The sequence below is a fragment of the Propithecus coquereli genome, unplaced genomic scaffold, assembly GCF_000956105.1.
Source record: "Propithecus coquereli isolate 6110/MARCELLA unplaced genomic scaffold, Pcoq_1.0 Scaffold3, whole genome shotgun sequence".
NCBI classification, from domain to species: Eukaryota; Metazoa; Chordata; class Mammalia; order Primates; family Indriidae; genus Propithecus; species Propithecus coquereli.
In genome coordinates, this window is record NW_012148618.1 from 13773406 (window position 1) to 13790277 (window position 16872).

The 16872-nt window shown below is 51.8% G+C and overlaps 1 protein-coding gene across 1 annotated transcript; it reads right to left on the bottom strand.

Moving 5' to 3' along the window:
• Positions 1-1258: 1258 nt before the first annotated feature.
• CDAN1 (codanin 1) lies at positions 1259-13203 on the bottom strand. The gene is made up of 28 exons (XM_012649062.1): positions 13114-13203; positions 12386-12882; positions 11954-12157; positions 11587-11756; positions 11341-11454; positions 11180-11258; positions 10658-10778; positions 10363-10472; positions 9865-9954; positions 9141-9216; positions 8466-8671; positions 8049-8166; positions 7765-7911; positions 7440-7606; positions 6961-7048; positions 6656-6745; positions 6402-6456; positions 6118-6251; positions 5940-6043; positions 5559-5717; positions 5104-5167; positions 4875-4953; positions 4545-4693; positions 3285-3392; positions 3075-3138; positions 2761-2942; positions 2457-2564; positions 1259-1855 (listed from the first exon to the last, which is right to left on the bottom strand). The coding sequence occupies exons 1-28, from the start codon at positions 13201-13203 to the stop codon at positions 1730-1732; spliced, it is 3699 nt and encodes a 1232-aa protein (XP_012504516.1). The 3' UTR covers positions 1259-1729.
• Between the last annotated feature and the right edge of the window lie 3669 nt (positions 13204-16872).

Here is a 16872-nt window from a genome sequence, read left to right on the forward strand (position 1 = left end):
TGCTGGTTTACACAACTAGTAGAGAGCAGATACATAAGAAGGAATTTGATTAGTTCCCTAGGCCATTAGCTGCCTGTCTCCGTAATCCTTAGAGTGGCTTTTAGGGCTCACACATGCGAGCAGAAGTTTCCTTCACCAGGACCACATAAAATTTCCATTTAGATTCCCAAGAGCTTGGTTTTAGCTCAGTGGGCCTTAAGCCGGGCCTGGGCCAGTTCCCAACATCTTTGAGACCTTTAGGCTTTTCTCTCCTGCTGGTCCCATGTCACACCTCAGCTGGATCCTCTGGAACAAGTCAAGAAGTAGCCATAAGCCTCAGCTTCCTGGGTATTAGGTGTGGTTCTGTCTCTGGGCATAAAAGAGAAAACATTTCTTGAAACTTTTTTGGTTCCCAGGCATTGGTAACAAATTGGATTTAAAGGACAAAGAGATCAGGAAAAAAGGTTTGGATGCGGAAACTTGTTAAAGGATTGACTGGGATGAGCAGAGGGGAAGGGAAAGGCATAGTATTTGGGAGAAGGATGATCACAAGGTGGTAACTGAGAAACCCACTTTCTGGGTTGATGAGATTTCCTAGTTTTAGTAGGGAAGTGGATCCCTCTAGGGAATTATATTACCACTCTTAGAATCAATGGTTCACTTAGAGATGTGGTCTTGAAAAGTGTAATTCAGGAGTAGAATACAGACCAATTCTGAGTCAAAACAAACACGCCAGCCCTAATAAAATAAGCATAATAAGAGCTGCCCCACTATGTGTTTCAGTAGGGAATACCTTGTGAGTGGAAACTGCGTATTATCCTAAACCTTTCTCCCACATATGAAAGGGAGTTGCCCAGGAAAAGTCAATACTATTGGCAGTAAATTAATAGCAGAGACAGCCTCTTGAGTGGAACATGCAGGCATTACTAAGAGGCAAGGCAGCTGACATTGGCAGTACAGAGCCAAGCCAAGCCACTCTTAAACTCCCAACCTAAGGCCCACCTGTGACTCTGCAGCCTTTTAAAGGGAAAAGACAGGTGAAAATACTAAGCCTCAAGCCCTTGTTAAAGAAAACAGTTTATTTTTAAAAGCTCTAATGTTCTGCCCTGTGCTTGGTCCTTGGACAGAGATGGGGGCCTAAAGAGGTCCTACCTGCACAGGGGCGGCGGGTACAGGGGCAAAGCCAGGTTTCGCTTGGGTGAGTCCTACCTTATCTGTTGTGCATTTTTAAAGAGCTGGCAGTCTAGCTCCTGGTGGTATTAAAAAAAAAACAAAAAAACCCCAAGATTCACGTTTTAACTTTCCTCACAAGTTAAAACAGAAGTCATTTACCTCTCTCATGATTTCCCAGACCACAGTTTTGAGAGATGCTGGGATAGCAGCAAATGAGGCTTGACTCCTGTGTCGACAAGCCCACACCCCTTGTTTTGTTTAGTATCCCAGTGATGAACGCCAACTCTGCTGCTCCAGGGCTGGAGTCTCTAGGTAGGCCTTTCCACCATAATCCTGAATCAGGTGAACGCTCCTTCCTCGAGGATTCGGATGGCGAGCCTGCAGTCGGTGGGATGCCCAGCAGCCCCACGTTTCCTTCCCCTCTGAGCAGTTCTGGTTATCAAGCCGGCCACACTCAGACCAGCAAGGGCCAGCCCTGGGCCCCTGGGATGGCACCGGGCTCTTGGGCCTCCTCCCCAGGCCCATGCGGGGTTCCAGGGCTCTGGTGAGACATTCAAGGCAGGGTCCCTTCCCCGTCCTAGCTCTGGGCCAGCACGGCCCCCCGATTTGGCTGCACCAGCTCACGAACTCTCAGCTGGGTTTCTGGCAGATGAGGCTCTGCCAGAAACAGATTGAACAGGGTTGTTAATTCCTCAGAGAAGTCCTGGAATAAGTAGAAAAGATGACAGAAAAAGGCAGGCAATTCTGGATGGTTCATCCTTTTTACTACAGATAATCCCAAATATCAAGCCCCAGCTAACCAGTGAGTACACTGTAGCCGGGCTATATTATTTTTTCCCAACTGCTCTCTATGATGAAATGGACCTTGTTAGTACTTTGGGAGGCTAAAATGGCAGGGAGAGTGAACTCTGATGGCATTTCACCACCTACTCAGCACATCTATTTCATCTTGAAATTAGTCCCATTTTATAGATGAATAAGGTTACTTTGCCCAAATCACTCAAAATTCTAAGTACTAGCTGAGCTCAAAATCCAGGTTACTCTGATTTTGAAAACCCCCAGTCACTGTGCCCTGCTGCTTTCTAACTGCCTCCCTCCCTCTTCCCTGTCTCCCTAACACTCTCCCCTCATGCAGTAGCTACTCAGAACCGAAGGCGGTCAGCCAGAGCTCCTTAAGTTCGGGGTGGTCCTGAAGACACTTGACAAAAATCCACCGACTTTGGCCCATTACTTGCCCCCTTTCAGGACGAATAGGATCTACGACACCCATTCTCTCCATGTGGGACAAAACGAGGCCTCCTTACCCCTGGCCACTGGGCCTCACGGAGGCTGCCCAGGCAGGCCTCGATCTCCAGCCGTCCCATCAGACCCTTCTCCACCAGCTCCCGGAGCAGGAACAGCAGCAGATCCCACTGCAAAACACCAAGGAGGACTGAACAGAGGCCCTGACTGACACACACCAAGATGGGTAAATGGAGTCCGTCTGAGCACGGAACAGGACAAGGGGAATAAAGGGAACTAAGCAGCTCATAAAATTTGGGATGAGGGTGGTGGGTAAGAACGTGACTGCAGACGGCAATGAAGCCTTCGTCCCTGCATCTGACTCACCTCCCTTGGCCGTGTGTCTGCCAGAAGCCCTACGTTTCTTGGGCTCAGCAGCAGCTGTAGCGGAACCGGCCCCTGAAAGTCGTCCTTCCACAGGGCAAGCAGCATGAGCAGAAGCCTTCGTGCCTGCCCTCGCTCCAGCCTGTGCTGCGCAGGGGGCCCTAGGACAGGAATTTGGTCTGCAACTACGGGAGGAGAGGAAAGCCAGCTTTAAGCATGACGGCAGAATAGGGCTCTGTGTATCTAATCTTGCCTGTACCCAACCCAGAGATTTGGGGGACCTGGCTGGAGAGTGATTTGATTGGAAGGAACCATACCAAGGAGGGAGGCTAACTCCACAGAGCACTTCGCCAGATGCTGCTCAGCAGGTGGGCACAGGAACTGTGGGGAAAAAGAATGGCGACCCTAGACACTGGCACCACTTACTGCTGTAAGGACTGGCCCTCAGTCAACATGGCTCTGGTTATTAGGTCTTAGACAAGGACACACAGAAAAGCATCCTTCATGTAGCAGATGCCATGACTCACCTGGCGGCACCGCAGCGTCTGGCCCAATTGGCCTAAGAGCTGCTCCAGATGCTCTGGGGAGACTCCCTCCTCAGGGTCCCGGGGCCCCACGGCCAGCGAGAGCACGTCCTGTGGAGAGCAGGGTGAGACTTCACACCACGTGCACGCTAGGACACCACAGGGGCGTCAGCGCGGGGGCGGGATCAACCAGTGCAGACAGGCAGAAGGAAAATAGGGCCCTGGAGGGTGAAGTAACTGGGCCAAGATGCCTGGGACCTGGGACCGGGGCAGACGGCACAGCCAGAAGCAACCATGTAGACAACAAAAGAGGGACAGATGGAGCAGGTGAGCTGAGGGACAACGTGCTGCCAGAGAACTTGACAGATGCCACTCAACTTGGGGACAAAACTAACAGACTTCCAGAGGGCATCTTATTCTTAAAGCATTTAGGGAAACTGTCCTATCAGATACAGTCTTGGTACTTTCTATGCTTCTCTGTTCATCATCTTGGGAGTGCTGAGGTTTCAACAGAAATCTCTGCACACTGACAGCCAGCAGCTAAGGGCCTCTAGCTGTTCCCCTCCCTCATACATTAATATAATCTCCATTTTCACTCACTGCTGCTTGGTCTCTATTCCGAATCTTCATTCCTAGATCAAGGCCAGACAATAAATACTTTAGGCTTTGTGGGCCATAAAGTCTCTGTCCCAACCACTCCACTCTGCCACTGTAGCACCAAAGCAGCCATAGATGACTCGTAAACGAATGGACAGGGCTGGGTTCCAATATAACTGTTTATAAAAACAAGTAGTGGGCTTGATCTGGTCCACAGGCTGTTTGCTAAACCCTGCTCTAGGCAGTCTGAATTTTTAAAATCACATTTATTCTTAGCCTGTGACTAAACAAACATTGCCTCCCACATAGAACACTGTTGAAATCATATCCAAATATTGGGGTGACTATCCCTTAGAGACTCTTCTACTGCACTTAACCCCACTCCCATCAGCATCTGTGTAATAAACATTTAGTGCAACATTTCATATCTCCCCTTTTTTCCTTCTAGGTGATTCAAATACCAAAAGTCACAGAATAACAATTAGGTAAACCACTCAGTTCAGCTCTGCCCTACCTAATCCCATTCAGTAACGAATGGAACAGGAGCCAACAGGACAACACGGAAAGCTGCCACACAACACTGGGGCTGATGTGAGAAAGGAAAGGAACCAGGAACAGAGCAGGGCGGGGAGCAGGGAAGCCGGAGGGAGTAGGGTAGCTGTGTACTTTGATCTCGGAGATGAGGTGGGAGGGGAGGGGAGCGTGGTGCTCACAGGCGTGGGAGCAGCCCCTCTGCTCCCCCCAGGCAGCAGGTTCAGGACCCTGGGCTCGGAGTGTGCGACTCACTGCCGCCTTCACCTCCCTCCTAATCAGCGCTGCAGGGCAGAGGGAGAGCAGGAAAGGGGTCACCAAGTGCCCTGCACGGGCTCACCAGGCCAACCCCCACCCTTCACTGTTCCCTGCTGGCTGAGTCCCATCTCCCCCAGCTGCCTCCAACTCCCTGCCAGTACAGCATTTAAAAACTTGGTTCAGCCACTCCTCTTTCCCGGACCTCACCTGTGATGTTGGCAGACAACCAAGCACACGCCTTCTCTGTCGCGAGCCCCACAGCAATGCTCTCTGCACTGCTTAGAACCTGTGAATCGGAAGAACTGCAGAGTCGGGCCAGGGGAGGGTCGGGTACAACAATGGCTGCCAGAGCTGGACTGACTCACCCACCCTACGGCAGCCTCACACGGGCTATGTGTGCGCCTCTCCCACCACAACCTCCCGGCCCGCTACGTACAGCTGCCGGAGTCTCCTCTGGAAGCAGCGCCCGCACGGCCCCAGGGCTCTTCCTTTGGCAGAACCTAAAAGGAGACAGACGGAGGAGGGCAGTGATGTCTAGATCTTTCAGCCTGGCCCAGGCAGTGAATGCCCTGAGCATGCCATGCACCTGACCAGGGAGGCTCTGCCTCAGGAGGAAGCACGTCCACCCTCCGCCCACTCCAGGGGCTGGAGAAACAAGAACCTCAACCAGCAGCCATACAGCAGCACACAGGCCCCCAACTCAACAGCTGTACTTTGTGTCACAGACGTACTAAAGCCAAAGATAGGAGCCTACAGAGGAGGGGATAAAAGAACAACAAAGAGAGGTGTAGAGAAGACGTGTAACAAAGAATGTGAGTGTGGAGGAGGAAAGAAAGAACAGGAAAGAAGCTGAGGAGAGTCAAGGGGACAAATGGACTTGGTGTTTCTTACTCCCGCCCCTGTGTCAACGCCTGGGCCCCGTGGGGGCACAGCTGGGAACACAAGATCTCCAACAGCTGGGCTGGATCTCCCCCTTCCTGTCCCTGCGTCACCAGCTGCTCCTGGAGAAGTAACTCTGCCTGGTGCACCAGATCTGCCACCAGCGTGGCCCTGCAGCAGGGACAGCAAGGTTTGGGGTAGTTGGGAGGGCTGGATTGGAAAGGGCTGCGAATTCAAGGAAACTTGGCCAGAACTTCCTTCAAAGGGGATTAGCAATTTCAGCCCAACCCCCACAACGCCCACCACACCACTGACTTTCCTCAGTTGCCAAACTGAGGGGAAAAGGGGAAAAAATGGTAAGGGAATTAGACCAGGACCCTCAAATGGTCTTACTTGATGTGTTTGACACAGTTCGATCCAATTCTCTCTGCCACAAACTCCACAGTCCTGCGCAGGGACGGTGGCTGGTTGTGGAAGAAGGCCTGGACGAGCTGTGCCTGTGGGGAGGAGGGGACAGGCAGTGAAGGTGTCCCTCGGCCTCCCCAGGGGCCTGCCTCCACCCTGCGCTTACCTGCAGCCCCTGGCTGGTCTGGGGAGGCTGGGCTCCCAGGCCGGTGGTGGTGGTGGGGGTGATTTTCCTCACGAAGCCCCCACTCCGTCCACTGCTGCCAGACACCCATGAAGCAAGCAGTTTCCGGAGCTCTCCTGCATCAGGGAAGTCCAAGTTCTTAGTTTGAGAACGTCCCTCCCCTCCCCAAACATCCTGGACATCAAGTATTTGTGGTACCCAGGCAATAACCAAGAACCTCAGAACATGACAGAGTCAGGCCAAAGGGCACTTCGGGACACGCTCACCGATATAGGGGCAGCAGGTGTAGAGCAGCTGCTGGTCCACCACAGGCACGCCATCCTGGGGCAGGAGAGGCCAATGTCAGGAAGGCAGGCAGGCTTCCCTCCCTCCCAGTGACCCCAGCAACAGGACAGCCAGGCAGGAGAATACTATGATGGTTAAGTCTCTATCCTGGCTTGTCTCCTGCTGGGCCTTCCCCAACAGCCCACTCCCTTTATTCCTAGGGTTCCCATGGCTCTGGCTGGACCCCAACACTCACCAAGCCATGCTCTGAGGCTACTGTGTCCACCTCAAAGGGATCCGACTGACCCTCTTCCAGAAAGAACAAGTCCTCAGGGACTGTGGGAATCTGGCAAGAGATGAGGCAGTCGCAGCGCCAGCCGGCACCAGAGACTATCACCCCTCCCAAGCTCAGGGTGCCAGGCTTTAGGCACCAGGTTCAAAGCGACCTTCTCTGAGACTGCAGTAATCCCCACTCCTCTTCTGAACCTCCACCTCTGGCCCCTGCCTTGTTTACACTCAGATGTGTTCCTGCTCCCTCCATCTGGAACTCACTCTGCCCACCTGGAAAAGCCAGCCCAGGACAGCAAGTAGCAGCAGCTTGTTCAGGAAACACATCTCCCCTTCATTCTCCTGTGATAAGACCAAGCTCCTAAATGGTAAATGGAGGGTGTGAATGGATTTGTGCAAAGAAAAGGGCACGGAGCAAGCGAAAGCTCTCACTGGCAAGGCCATTCTCAAGAACAGACCTAAAAGGGTCTGCTGGCATGTAGGCAGCCAGGAGCTCCTCAGTTTCCCCTCCCATATCTGTATTCCCTCTCAGCTGGGCCACCTTAGGAACAGAAAAGGGCCAATGAAAGTACAGGTAACTGCCCACTGTCTGCCCTTGAGGAGCAAATCCTGCCTCTCCTCTGAGGCTCAGTGTGGCGGTGGCAGCATGCACGGGGCACAGACAGCTTCGACCCTCTTTATGGACAGCAGGCTCGAGCAATGCTCCCCCCAACCCCACTTCTATTCTCAAGCCTTAGCCGTTCTCTACCCACCGGTGCAGGTGCAGCAGGAGAGTGAAGATGCTCCGGTAATAGTCCAGCAAGGGGACAACGTGGTCAGCAAAGGAAAGGAACTCCACCAGCCAGGGCACGGTGAGCACTGCTCGGTGGGCCCGCAGCCCCTGCTGCAGCAGAGCGCGCACGTCCAGGACTGGAGGGACCTGGGAGGGCCAGTGGTCAGTCAGTGGCAGGTCCTCAGGAGGGGCTGGTAATGCCCTCTGACCTGCCTGGTTTCCAGAATAGCCCAGGAAACCAGTCCACTTCAGTGCCTTGCTGGTCCTCCCAGCTCCCTCCTTACCAGCATCTCCCACCCATTCACCTGGCTCCTCAGGGCCAGAATGGAGTCCTGAAGCTCACCGATCGGGGGTGGTTCAGGCCCCCGGTATGGCAGGAAAGCCACAAAGCCCAGGAATTTAGCCAAAAGCCTCAGGCTAAGCAGCACCACAGCGAATTGCCTCCGTTCACCCTGCATGGAATCAAGGGAAGTACAAGGTCCTAAGCAAAGGCTTCTAGAACAATTTTAAATCTGTTGTAAAGTTTGTCTTGAACATACCCCTTCCCTCCTAGTCTCACCCCGTCAGCTCCAGTGCCCCGTGTCCTAACCTGCCAGTCCACGTCTGACTCCCCGTCGTCACTGGGCTCGTGCTGAGGCAGGGCCAGGCCATTGAGCTCCCGGATCTTCAAGCTCAGACTATCCATGAGATGCTGGTTAAATTGGAAGCTAGGGAGGGGATGGGGAATGAGCACTGAATGAGGTGCAGAACCAGAATCAAGAAGGGCTTCTCCAGGCAGAGGCTCAGCAGGGTAGACAGGGAAGCCAAGGAGCAATGAATTTAGCAATGTAGGCGGAGAACAAGACATGAAACAGAGTCAAAGTGTGAGCTGGAAGGATCCAGACATCACCTGGCCCTCCCATTCTACTCCAGGCAAAGAAGGGTGGGGAAAACTCTTTAGGCCTTTGGGAAGCCAAACCTCTCCTGGCCTCTGTCCCATTCCCTGCAAGATACAGGGGACCTTTACCTGCTGGCACTAAGGATGAAGTCCCTAAAGAAGCCTTGACAGCCTGGAAAGGTGGGGGGCGGGCAGGGCCCCCCACTGCTCTGAGGGGCCGCCAGCCGTTCCTGCAGGCGCCGCAACCGCCCCAGCTTGTCAGCTCCCAGCATGCTCAGCACATCTGGAGCCTCGCCCAAAACAGCAGCCCCAGCACCACCAGGGTGCTGACACATCTGGGGCAGGGGGAGGGAGGAGAGAGAAGTAAGTGGGAGAAGGACTAGGCGAAACATGGAGAAAGTACTGCACATTTATGGAATGCCAACTCTGTCGAGTGCTTTAGATACTTTTTTTAAGGTAGGGATTATAGTTTTGTTTTACAGTTGAAGGAACTGAAACTGCAAGGTTAAGCATTTGTCTAGGGTCATTAGAGCTAGGATTTGAGACTAGGCCTGAGTACTAAGCACAAACCAAGGAAAAGGAGGTGGTCATGGGCTGGGTGAGGGCACGGGGCACATCAGAGAGCGCCCTGGTTTTTCTCTGGCCACCTGAGTTTCATCGCGGCCCAAGGAGCAGTAGACTTCTATTCAAACTCCAGCCCAGGATGTGTCTGGCTGTCCTCCCTGTCCCAAAGTGCCAGCCATTGCTTAGCTGCCTATAATATCTACTGTTCACTGTAGATTCATCTCCCGCTGGGGCTATTACCTGGAGAAGTTGTTTTTGGAAAAGCCGCACAAAGTGGCTGTGGTTGCAGGCTGCGGAGAGTTGACCCATCATGGCTCTGAGGAATAAAAGGCAGGAATAGGGTGTGCAGGAAGAAGTAAGGAGAAAGATCTGAGAGAATAAGCTGGTCCTTGGGCTTTTTGATCCTTTACCAGGGACTGGAGCAGACCTCTGTCAAAGTGGGCCTGCACAGGGATATGGGAAAAGGTAAGGGACCTTTTGTCACCAAGATCTCTCAAGGCTAGAGATATACTTAACCAAACAAGAAATAATGCCACCCTCAAATCTTCAGTCCACACTGAGTGCCAGTGAGTTTCAGGATCAGTGTGGAAGGCAGATGACTGGCCAGAGGGTGTACATTCTGCAGCCTAGTCATCTACCTGTGCAAGTTATCAGACCCGTCCAGTTTAGACGATGGAGAAAACAGAGTTTGGAGGGGTCTATCCAGTGACTAAGAGCTTGGCACTTTTCCAAGCGTTTGCCATTACAGAACAAGTATGAGGCACTTCCGAGTGGAAGAACTTGGAGAGACAAATCCCCTTTGAACAGAGGCAGAGTTGTCAGTGACTACAGACATTAAAGACGGAAGAAAACAGCTTTGGGCTGGAAAGAGTGAGGAAAAGCCTTCCCCCAGTCAGCTCCCCACACATCACTGCTGCTCACTGCCAGAAGCAAGAGAGACAAGGTGACCAGTGTGAGCACCCACCTGATCCTGCTGCCCAAGCCCTTCTCAAAATCCCAGCCGGGCTCCTCATGACGATCTTCCCACTCTCGAAGCACCTCATAAAACACATCCCTGACACACACAGAAATGCCTGATCAGCTGAGGCGCAGCTGCCTCTCATTCCCAGTGACGCCTTCCCTCACTTGCAAAAGCTGAAGACAGAACAGCCCTGTTTTTCAATCTCTCCCAAGTTCTCTGCATGATGATAACACTGTAGAAACTGAAAGTCCATCCTGGCACACCTTGTCTGAGAACCCTGAGACTACAGTCACACACCTATGAGATGGCTGGCTAAGCTCAGGGGTTCAAGTCCATGGACACAGAACAGAATGAAGCCAAGCGGCCCTTATGATGGCTGGCAGGAAGGCCCTGGTGATACTAATCCACCACCTGTCAGTGCCAAACTCCTAGTTTCTACGAAAACAAAACAGCTGTCTATTAACTTCATTCCCTCCCCAAAAGTTCCCTTTTTCTTATCACCTCTGTTTTTTAAAAGTGTGAAAGGCTCGATCACTGGAGAAGTTGGCACGATTGTCAGTCTCTGGCTGAAAGGAGACAGCTTGAGCGGAGGGTGGCATCTCCAGAGAGACCTAAAATAGGGCAGAGACATTAGGAACTGAAGCCTGCAGGGTCATCCTCAGAGAACTTCGCCCCCTTATTCTTGGCCAGAGTCATCCCACATGACACTTCAATGTTGTGAGCAGGGTTTCCTGAATGTATGAAAGCTAGGAAGGGTCAGGTCCAGAGTAGCAGACATCTAAGCTGGGGACACTACCTTGGAAACACTGCCTTCATAGGCAGCTCGAAGGCGGCCTTGCAGAGCTGGTGAGAAGCACAGCAGCCGCTCATTCTCAGCCAGCAGCTTCAAGGTCCCTTTGTCCAGATGCGAAAGGACCCTGCAGGGACAATAGGACATATGACTGGGACACAGACTGCAAATTGGAAGCAGGCACCTGCACACCCCACAGAGCATGTTGAAAGCATGGAGCAGGTATGTAAGCCCAGGTATGCAAGGTCATGGGCCAAGGATCAAAGACGATGGAGGCAAAGGGGGAAGAAATGAGACCTTCAGAGCAGGGACCAGGACAGCAGGATAGGAACATTAGCCATAAAATCAAAGGTTAGCTGCCAAAACCACAGGGGTCCATTTGATTCTTTTAGGGGCTAAATTCGTAGCCTTGACACAAAATTAAAGATTACAGGTAGGAAAAGGTCCACTGCATCTGTGTCAGGCACAAACACGCATCCAAGTAGCCAATGCAAACAATGCCCAAATGCTTCAGCCAGGGAAACTCACTGAAACTGATGTTCCAAAACCTGCACTGCAAAGAAGACACAATCGTGGATGCTCTGAAACAGCGGATTTTCCAGGGAGTCTAGAAGGATAGTACCAAGATGTCAGTTAGGAATTGTCTCATCTCCAGACCCCATTTCTCAAAAGGAGGCTTGCTCACTGACCTAGGGCATCTGGACTTGGTTCATGGTCACTGTGCTTGGCAGTCACCATCCTCCGGGCAGTAAGGAGCTGAAGGACGAAGAAAAGCTCCAAGAAGAGGTTTGGTACCAGGTTCTCTGGATATAAAAAGAGATCCCATGGTACTGGGCACCATTCGAAGGCAAGGCTCAGTTACAGGTGCCTGATCAATTCTCTTGCCCCACAGTTCTACAAGTGTCTCCATTCCAGCTCCCTCTGCCCTCACTCACCAGCTATGCATGAGGAGTAGACAAGGGCTACCAGCTCCAGGCGCTGGCGGGAAGACACTCTGGCAGGGTCAGCAGGCTCATCTGTGAGGCTTCCTGTCCGGCTGGGGAGTGGCAACCCCGATTCTGGGGTGGGACAGGTGGGGATAGGTGACTGCAGCAACAGCTTAGAGCTATGGGGATAAAAAGATGTTATTAGCAGTCAGCCTGGCTTCTCCACCACAACCACACTGAGGTCCCTCCAGAGAAGACATCAGCAGCCCAAGAAACGAACCCAGAATCCCCAAACGGGAAATCAATTCCAGGGAAAAGCCCTGCAGATGTCCCGACCGGGAGGAAGCTAATATTCCAGGGAGCGGCAAGGCCATACCGCTCCTTCCTGAGCATCTCCCGCTCCTCTTGCAGACTTCTGCACCCTGGGGGAAGGCCAAGGCCCCAAGGGCTAGTGTCCAGGGCTGAGGGTTGGGAACTGGGGACACAGCTGATTGGGGGTGAGGTGAAGCAGGTCTTGGGCTTGGAGAGTGACCGCTCTTCGCTCACCGGAGTTGGGTTGATCCTGCGTGAAGGCTTCGTCCTGCTGAGAGTAGCCACAGGTTTTTCTCAAATTCCTATCTTCAAACATGTCCCCTACACAACCACAACAGCTGGGCCTCTTGCAACGCCCCCCCCCCCATTATAGTTATCTCACTCCCGATCTTCTAGCCATTCCCGTGCTCTACTGCGGAACGCCCAGCCCTAATTTACTGACTCCCCTAGCAGAGCCTCAGAGCCACCCATCTCCTGCATGAGGGCTGATTCTCACCCTGCAGGGCCGGGAGGAACCGAGCCTACGGGAGGGAACTCCTCCAGGTTGCTGAGGTTTGGTGGATCAGAGAGCGCGAGGCTGGGGCTGCTGGGGCTGCTGGGGCTGCCAGAACCCCTAAGCCTCCGGCCCCCGGCCCAGGGCACGCTCTCCCCGCTGACCCCCTCCTCCGGGCCCCCCGGGCCGCGGCCTCCTCTCTCGCGGGCCGGCCCCGGGCACCGCCTCCTGCCCCCGCGGCGGGCCGGAGGGGCCTCGGCGGCGGTGCTGGGGGGTTCGGTCGGAGGGAAAAGCTGGCTGCGCGCTCCGCGGCTGCCCCGCGGCGGGCCTCCCGCCCTCCCTGACAAGGCTGCCGAGGCGCCCGGGGCCTTGGCGGGGGTTGGGGGGCCCTGCGGGAGGACGCGACTGCTCTGCTCTCTCAGGAAGTTCAGCAGGAACGGTACGAATTCTTTCCGCAGTGGCTGGAGTGAGCTCAGCGCGGCCGCCTCCCCAGGGTCATCCTGAGGAAGAAGCAGAGGTCGAGGGGCAAGCGGGTCAGCTGCCAGCTCCGGGCCGCGAGCAGCCGGGGCCGCAAGGCGCGCCGAGGGTGGGCGGCCCAGGCACCGGCGCCCAGTTGGAGTGCACTCGGCCCGGGCTGGCAGCCAGGCACCCTGGAGGAAGGGGACTGGCGGGCTGGTATCTCCCGCTGGAAGCAGATTCCGGTCAGGCCTGGGGGCGTGTCAGCGCTGTACCTCCGAACTCTGGGCGCTGCGCGCGATCCACCTCACGGCTGCTTCCACCGACACCTCCTCTCGCAGCAGCGACTCCAAAACCGCCGCCATCCCGGTCGGGGCGCCCTGGGGAGACTGCGCAGGCGCCGGCGTGCCACGGGCAGCCTGGGAGGGGCGGGGCCGGCGGCGTGGAGCGACCGTTGGGTCGCAGGGCGGGACCGGCAGCGGGGCGGGGCCAGGCGGCCGGGGGCGGGGCCGGCTCTCGTTGAGGCCTGTGCTCAAGGCTTCGCTGGGTCTGCAGTTCGTAAGTGCAGACGCACAGCCCCCAGTGAGGTCCTGCCTTGGCTGCGCTGGCCCGAGGGGCGACCCGCCGGGACTCGAGCTGGAACTGGGGACCCCGCGGGACGGACGCAACTCTGGGGAGACCAAGGGCCCCAGAGAACAGAGGGTAAAGGTGAACAATTCTCCCAAGAGAGACACATCAGCCTACATCTGCTCTGAGCACACTCTTTGAAGAGTTAAGTTTTCTAGATTCTGCTGTCACCACCCTAAAGAGGTTATAAAATTAACATAACCTCTCATTTTGACCTTGTCTTTCTCAAAGGCTGACTTTTCAATCCCTTGGCCAAGCAGTATGCAACATCAATTGACCATTTAGGACAGAATTCTTACTGGGAGGCTTTTTATACTCCCCAAGCCACAACAATCCATAAGTGCCTCGGGCAACCCTGCACACAGAACCGCTTGCTTGTAGCTTTTTTTTTTTTTTTTTTGAGACAGAGTCTTGCTCTGTTGGCCGGGCTAGAGTGCTGTGGCGTCAGCCTAGCTCACAGCAACCTCAAACTCCTGGGCTCAAGCGATCCTTCTGCCTCAGCCTCCCAAGTAGCTGGGACTACAGGCGTGCGCCACCATGCCCGGCTAATTTTTTCTATATATTTTTAGTTGTCCAGATCATTTATTTCTATTTTTTCAGTAGAGACGGGGGTGGGGGTGGGGTCTCACTCTTGCTCAGGCTGGTCTTGAACTCCGGACCTTGAGCGATCCACCTGCCTCGGCCTCCCAGAGTGCAGGCGTGAGCCACCGCGCCCGGCCTTGCTTGTAGCTTTATTTACTCCTTTACACATTGTAATAATAGGTTTACATCAGGTTAACATTTCAACTACTTTGCAGCTGAAAAGTCAAGAGGCATATTCATGATTAGCTTCTGGGAGCTTGAGTTATTTCTTAATCTCTCTTATTTTGTTTTAAACACACCTGAGAGACAGCATTTTGGATGTTGCTGCTCAGTGAGAAATCAAGAAGGGAATCCAGGCAGAGAAAAAACAGATGGCACCAACATTCCTGGTCAAACCAAATCAGGACGGGTGATGCAGTGCCCTTTGAATGCCTCCTGAGCATTTCTCTGGTTCAAAGGAAAAGTTACAGGCAGAAAGGAAAGGGGGTGGGGTGAGCAGGAATCCCTCTAGTGGTACAAGGGGTGTTTCCTGTGGAGAAGGAAAAAGTACCTCCAGGCAGACAGAATGATGCGCTGAAAGGGAGCTTTCAATACTTTTATTACAGGGGAACCATCGTCACATTCCTAAACCCTGGTTTTCACCTGCAGGGAGACTGAACACCTAGTTTCTATTCAGTCCAGGGCTTCTTTTCTAGGTCACTTCTGGAGGTGGTACTGCAATTACAGTAACACTTTCTGCTCCCAGTTGATCTTGTAACCTCTGGTGCATTCAATAACTTTTTTAAATCAGAAAAATAGTATTTCCCACTTTTGAAATCCAAACCATCACACAAATAGAACTAGAGTTTGCATGCGGAATGAATATTTTATTACTAGATTATAAAAATAAAATACAAAATAATTTTAAAACAGAACTTAAAACACTGTACAAAGCTTTAATATGATACAAATGGGAAAATTAAATAAATAATTACACTTTTATGTACAGATGGCCTATACAAAAGCACTCCATGTTTCTGCCAATACTCTATGTCCTTGGTTGCCTGAGCAAAATTGTATAAAGGGAGCTACTTACTTGGAGGGGAAAGAGACACAATATAATACCATTGGAGGTATTTCAAACAGCAGTTTCTCATCTCTGATAGCAAGTAGAGGAGAAGAGAGGGAAAGAAACGCGGAGTTATTAATTATCAAAGTCATCCGTTCTAACTCATTGGTCTTGTTCAACAAGAGAGAATTCTGCTTTGTGGCTGAATCTGATTTAACAGCTACCAATAGCTCATAACTTTCAAGATTTATATCCAATTACAGTATAGATGTTTGCCCCCTCCCTCTTTTTTCCTAAAAGTTGGTAATTTGTAAGTAAATGGCCCAGTGAAATAGGTACTGGCTATTTCAGAAAAGGAGTCAGAAGGGGGACCAGGAACTGTGTATCAGGGACAATGCAGGGGCTCAAGCTTGGATCATCTGTTCTCTTCTCTACTCATACACCCAATCCAATTTCAAAGCCACAAGTGGCCAGTGTCATATTTCCTTTATCTTCCTATCTTTGTATTTCTGAAAGCTTTTTACCTTAGTGGACTAATATACCTATCTGGTGAATAGTTCAAAGAGAAAATTGTTTTGGAAAAAGTCCCAAGGGCTTTCCCCTCCATTGGTAGCTCCCTAAAATAAATCACATTCAAGCTCTGGTAGCCTTGTTTCACCCCTTGTAGGTGAGTGAAGAATACCCAGAGTCCAGGTATGGTGAAGTGCTGTGCATGAACTTTTAAGGATTTAAATAGTATAAGAGGAAAAAAGCATCATATGGCAAGGGTAGTCTATATAAAAACTTTGTTTACTCAATGTTTTTAATTAGGTGAGTGAACACTTATGTACACAATATGCAACAATATTAAACTACTAAAAAGAGATGTAAAATTCCTATCCATCGTTATGGAAAATTAGGTCATCAGCAAATTCTACAGTCACACAGGCTCAAAGATCTACCTCATCCAATTCTGTTTTCTAGGTGAAGGGATCCAGAACCCTTGGCCCAGGTGTCTGAGAGACATGGCCAGCATTACCAGTGTAAACACTGTGCCCATACTTTCACTTCATACTAAAGAGGAGGCAGAAAACTGCTAAGTTGCACAAGGCAATAAAAGGAAAGGCTTCACTTCTTTTACATATCTCCTTAAAACTGAGGGTCCAGAAAAATCGAAGGAAATACTCAAATCATTACTGAGTAATTTAACTTCTTTGCTATTCAGTGTCTTACGAATGTGTGTAACCTCAAGGTGATCCTGATCTTGTCACATACTTTACTTCTCTGATTCCCCTTTGCTCAAGGGGAATGATTAAACATCAAGCTTACACAGTTTTAAAGAAGGAAATAATCACAACTGACTTAGAAAATGTCTTGATGGGCCAGGACTTTAATGTTATCATTCCATGTCCAGCCAGGGATTGAGGTGTGCAGCATCCACATTCCCCTTTAAGTGGTCAGGGAACCTCGTCCCATGTCCTGGAGTTACCTAAGAACTACAGGAATTCCCCATATACCTCCTGTAGTTTTCCCTAGCAATGTTGGGCAACAGATTCTGAGACTATCTTAGTTAAATTTCTCATAAGTTCAGAGGCAAGGCCAAAATAATGAGAATATCCAATGATACGATGAGTTTCCACCTACTTTTACATCCTCAGGTCCATACCAGAGTTTTATTGGGTGAGGACAGGGAAATAGGATATCCCAACAACCACCTAGGATTTTCAATATGCTATATCCTCCCATATGATCTGAGAACTAGACCTGCCTTTAGTACTCTTCTCTAAGTTAAGATCTA

Excerpts from the sequence above, each read along its gene's own strand:
- CDAN1 (XM_012649062.1), bottom strand. The coding sequence starts at position 13,203 with ATGGCGGCGGTTTTGGAGTCGCTGCTGCGAGAGGAGGTGTCGGTGGAA. Across the intron at positions 9,217-9,864 it reads GGCTTGGGCAGCAGGATCAG|AGCCATGATGGGTCAACTCT; the intron begins GTGGGTGCTCAC and ends TTTATTCCTCAG. Across the intron at positions 6,252-6,401 it reads CACCTGCTGCCCCTATATCG|GAGAGCTCCGGAAACTGCTT; the intron begins GTGAGCGTGTCC and ends TCCCTGATGCAG.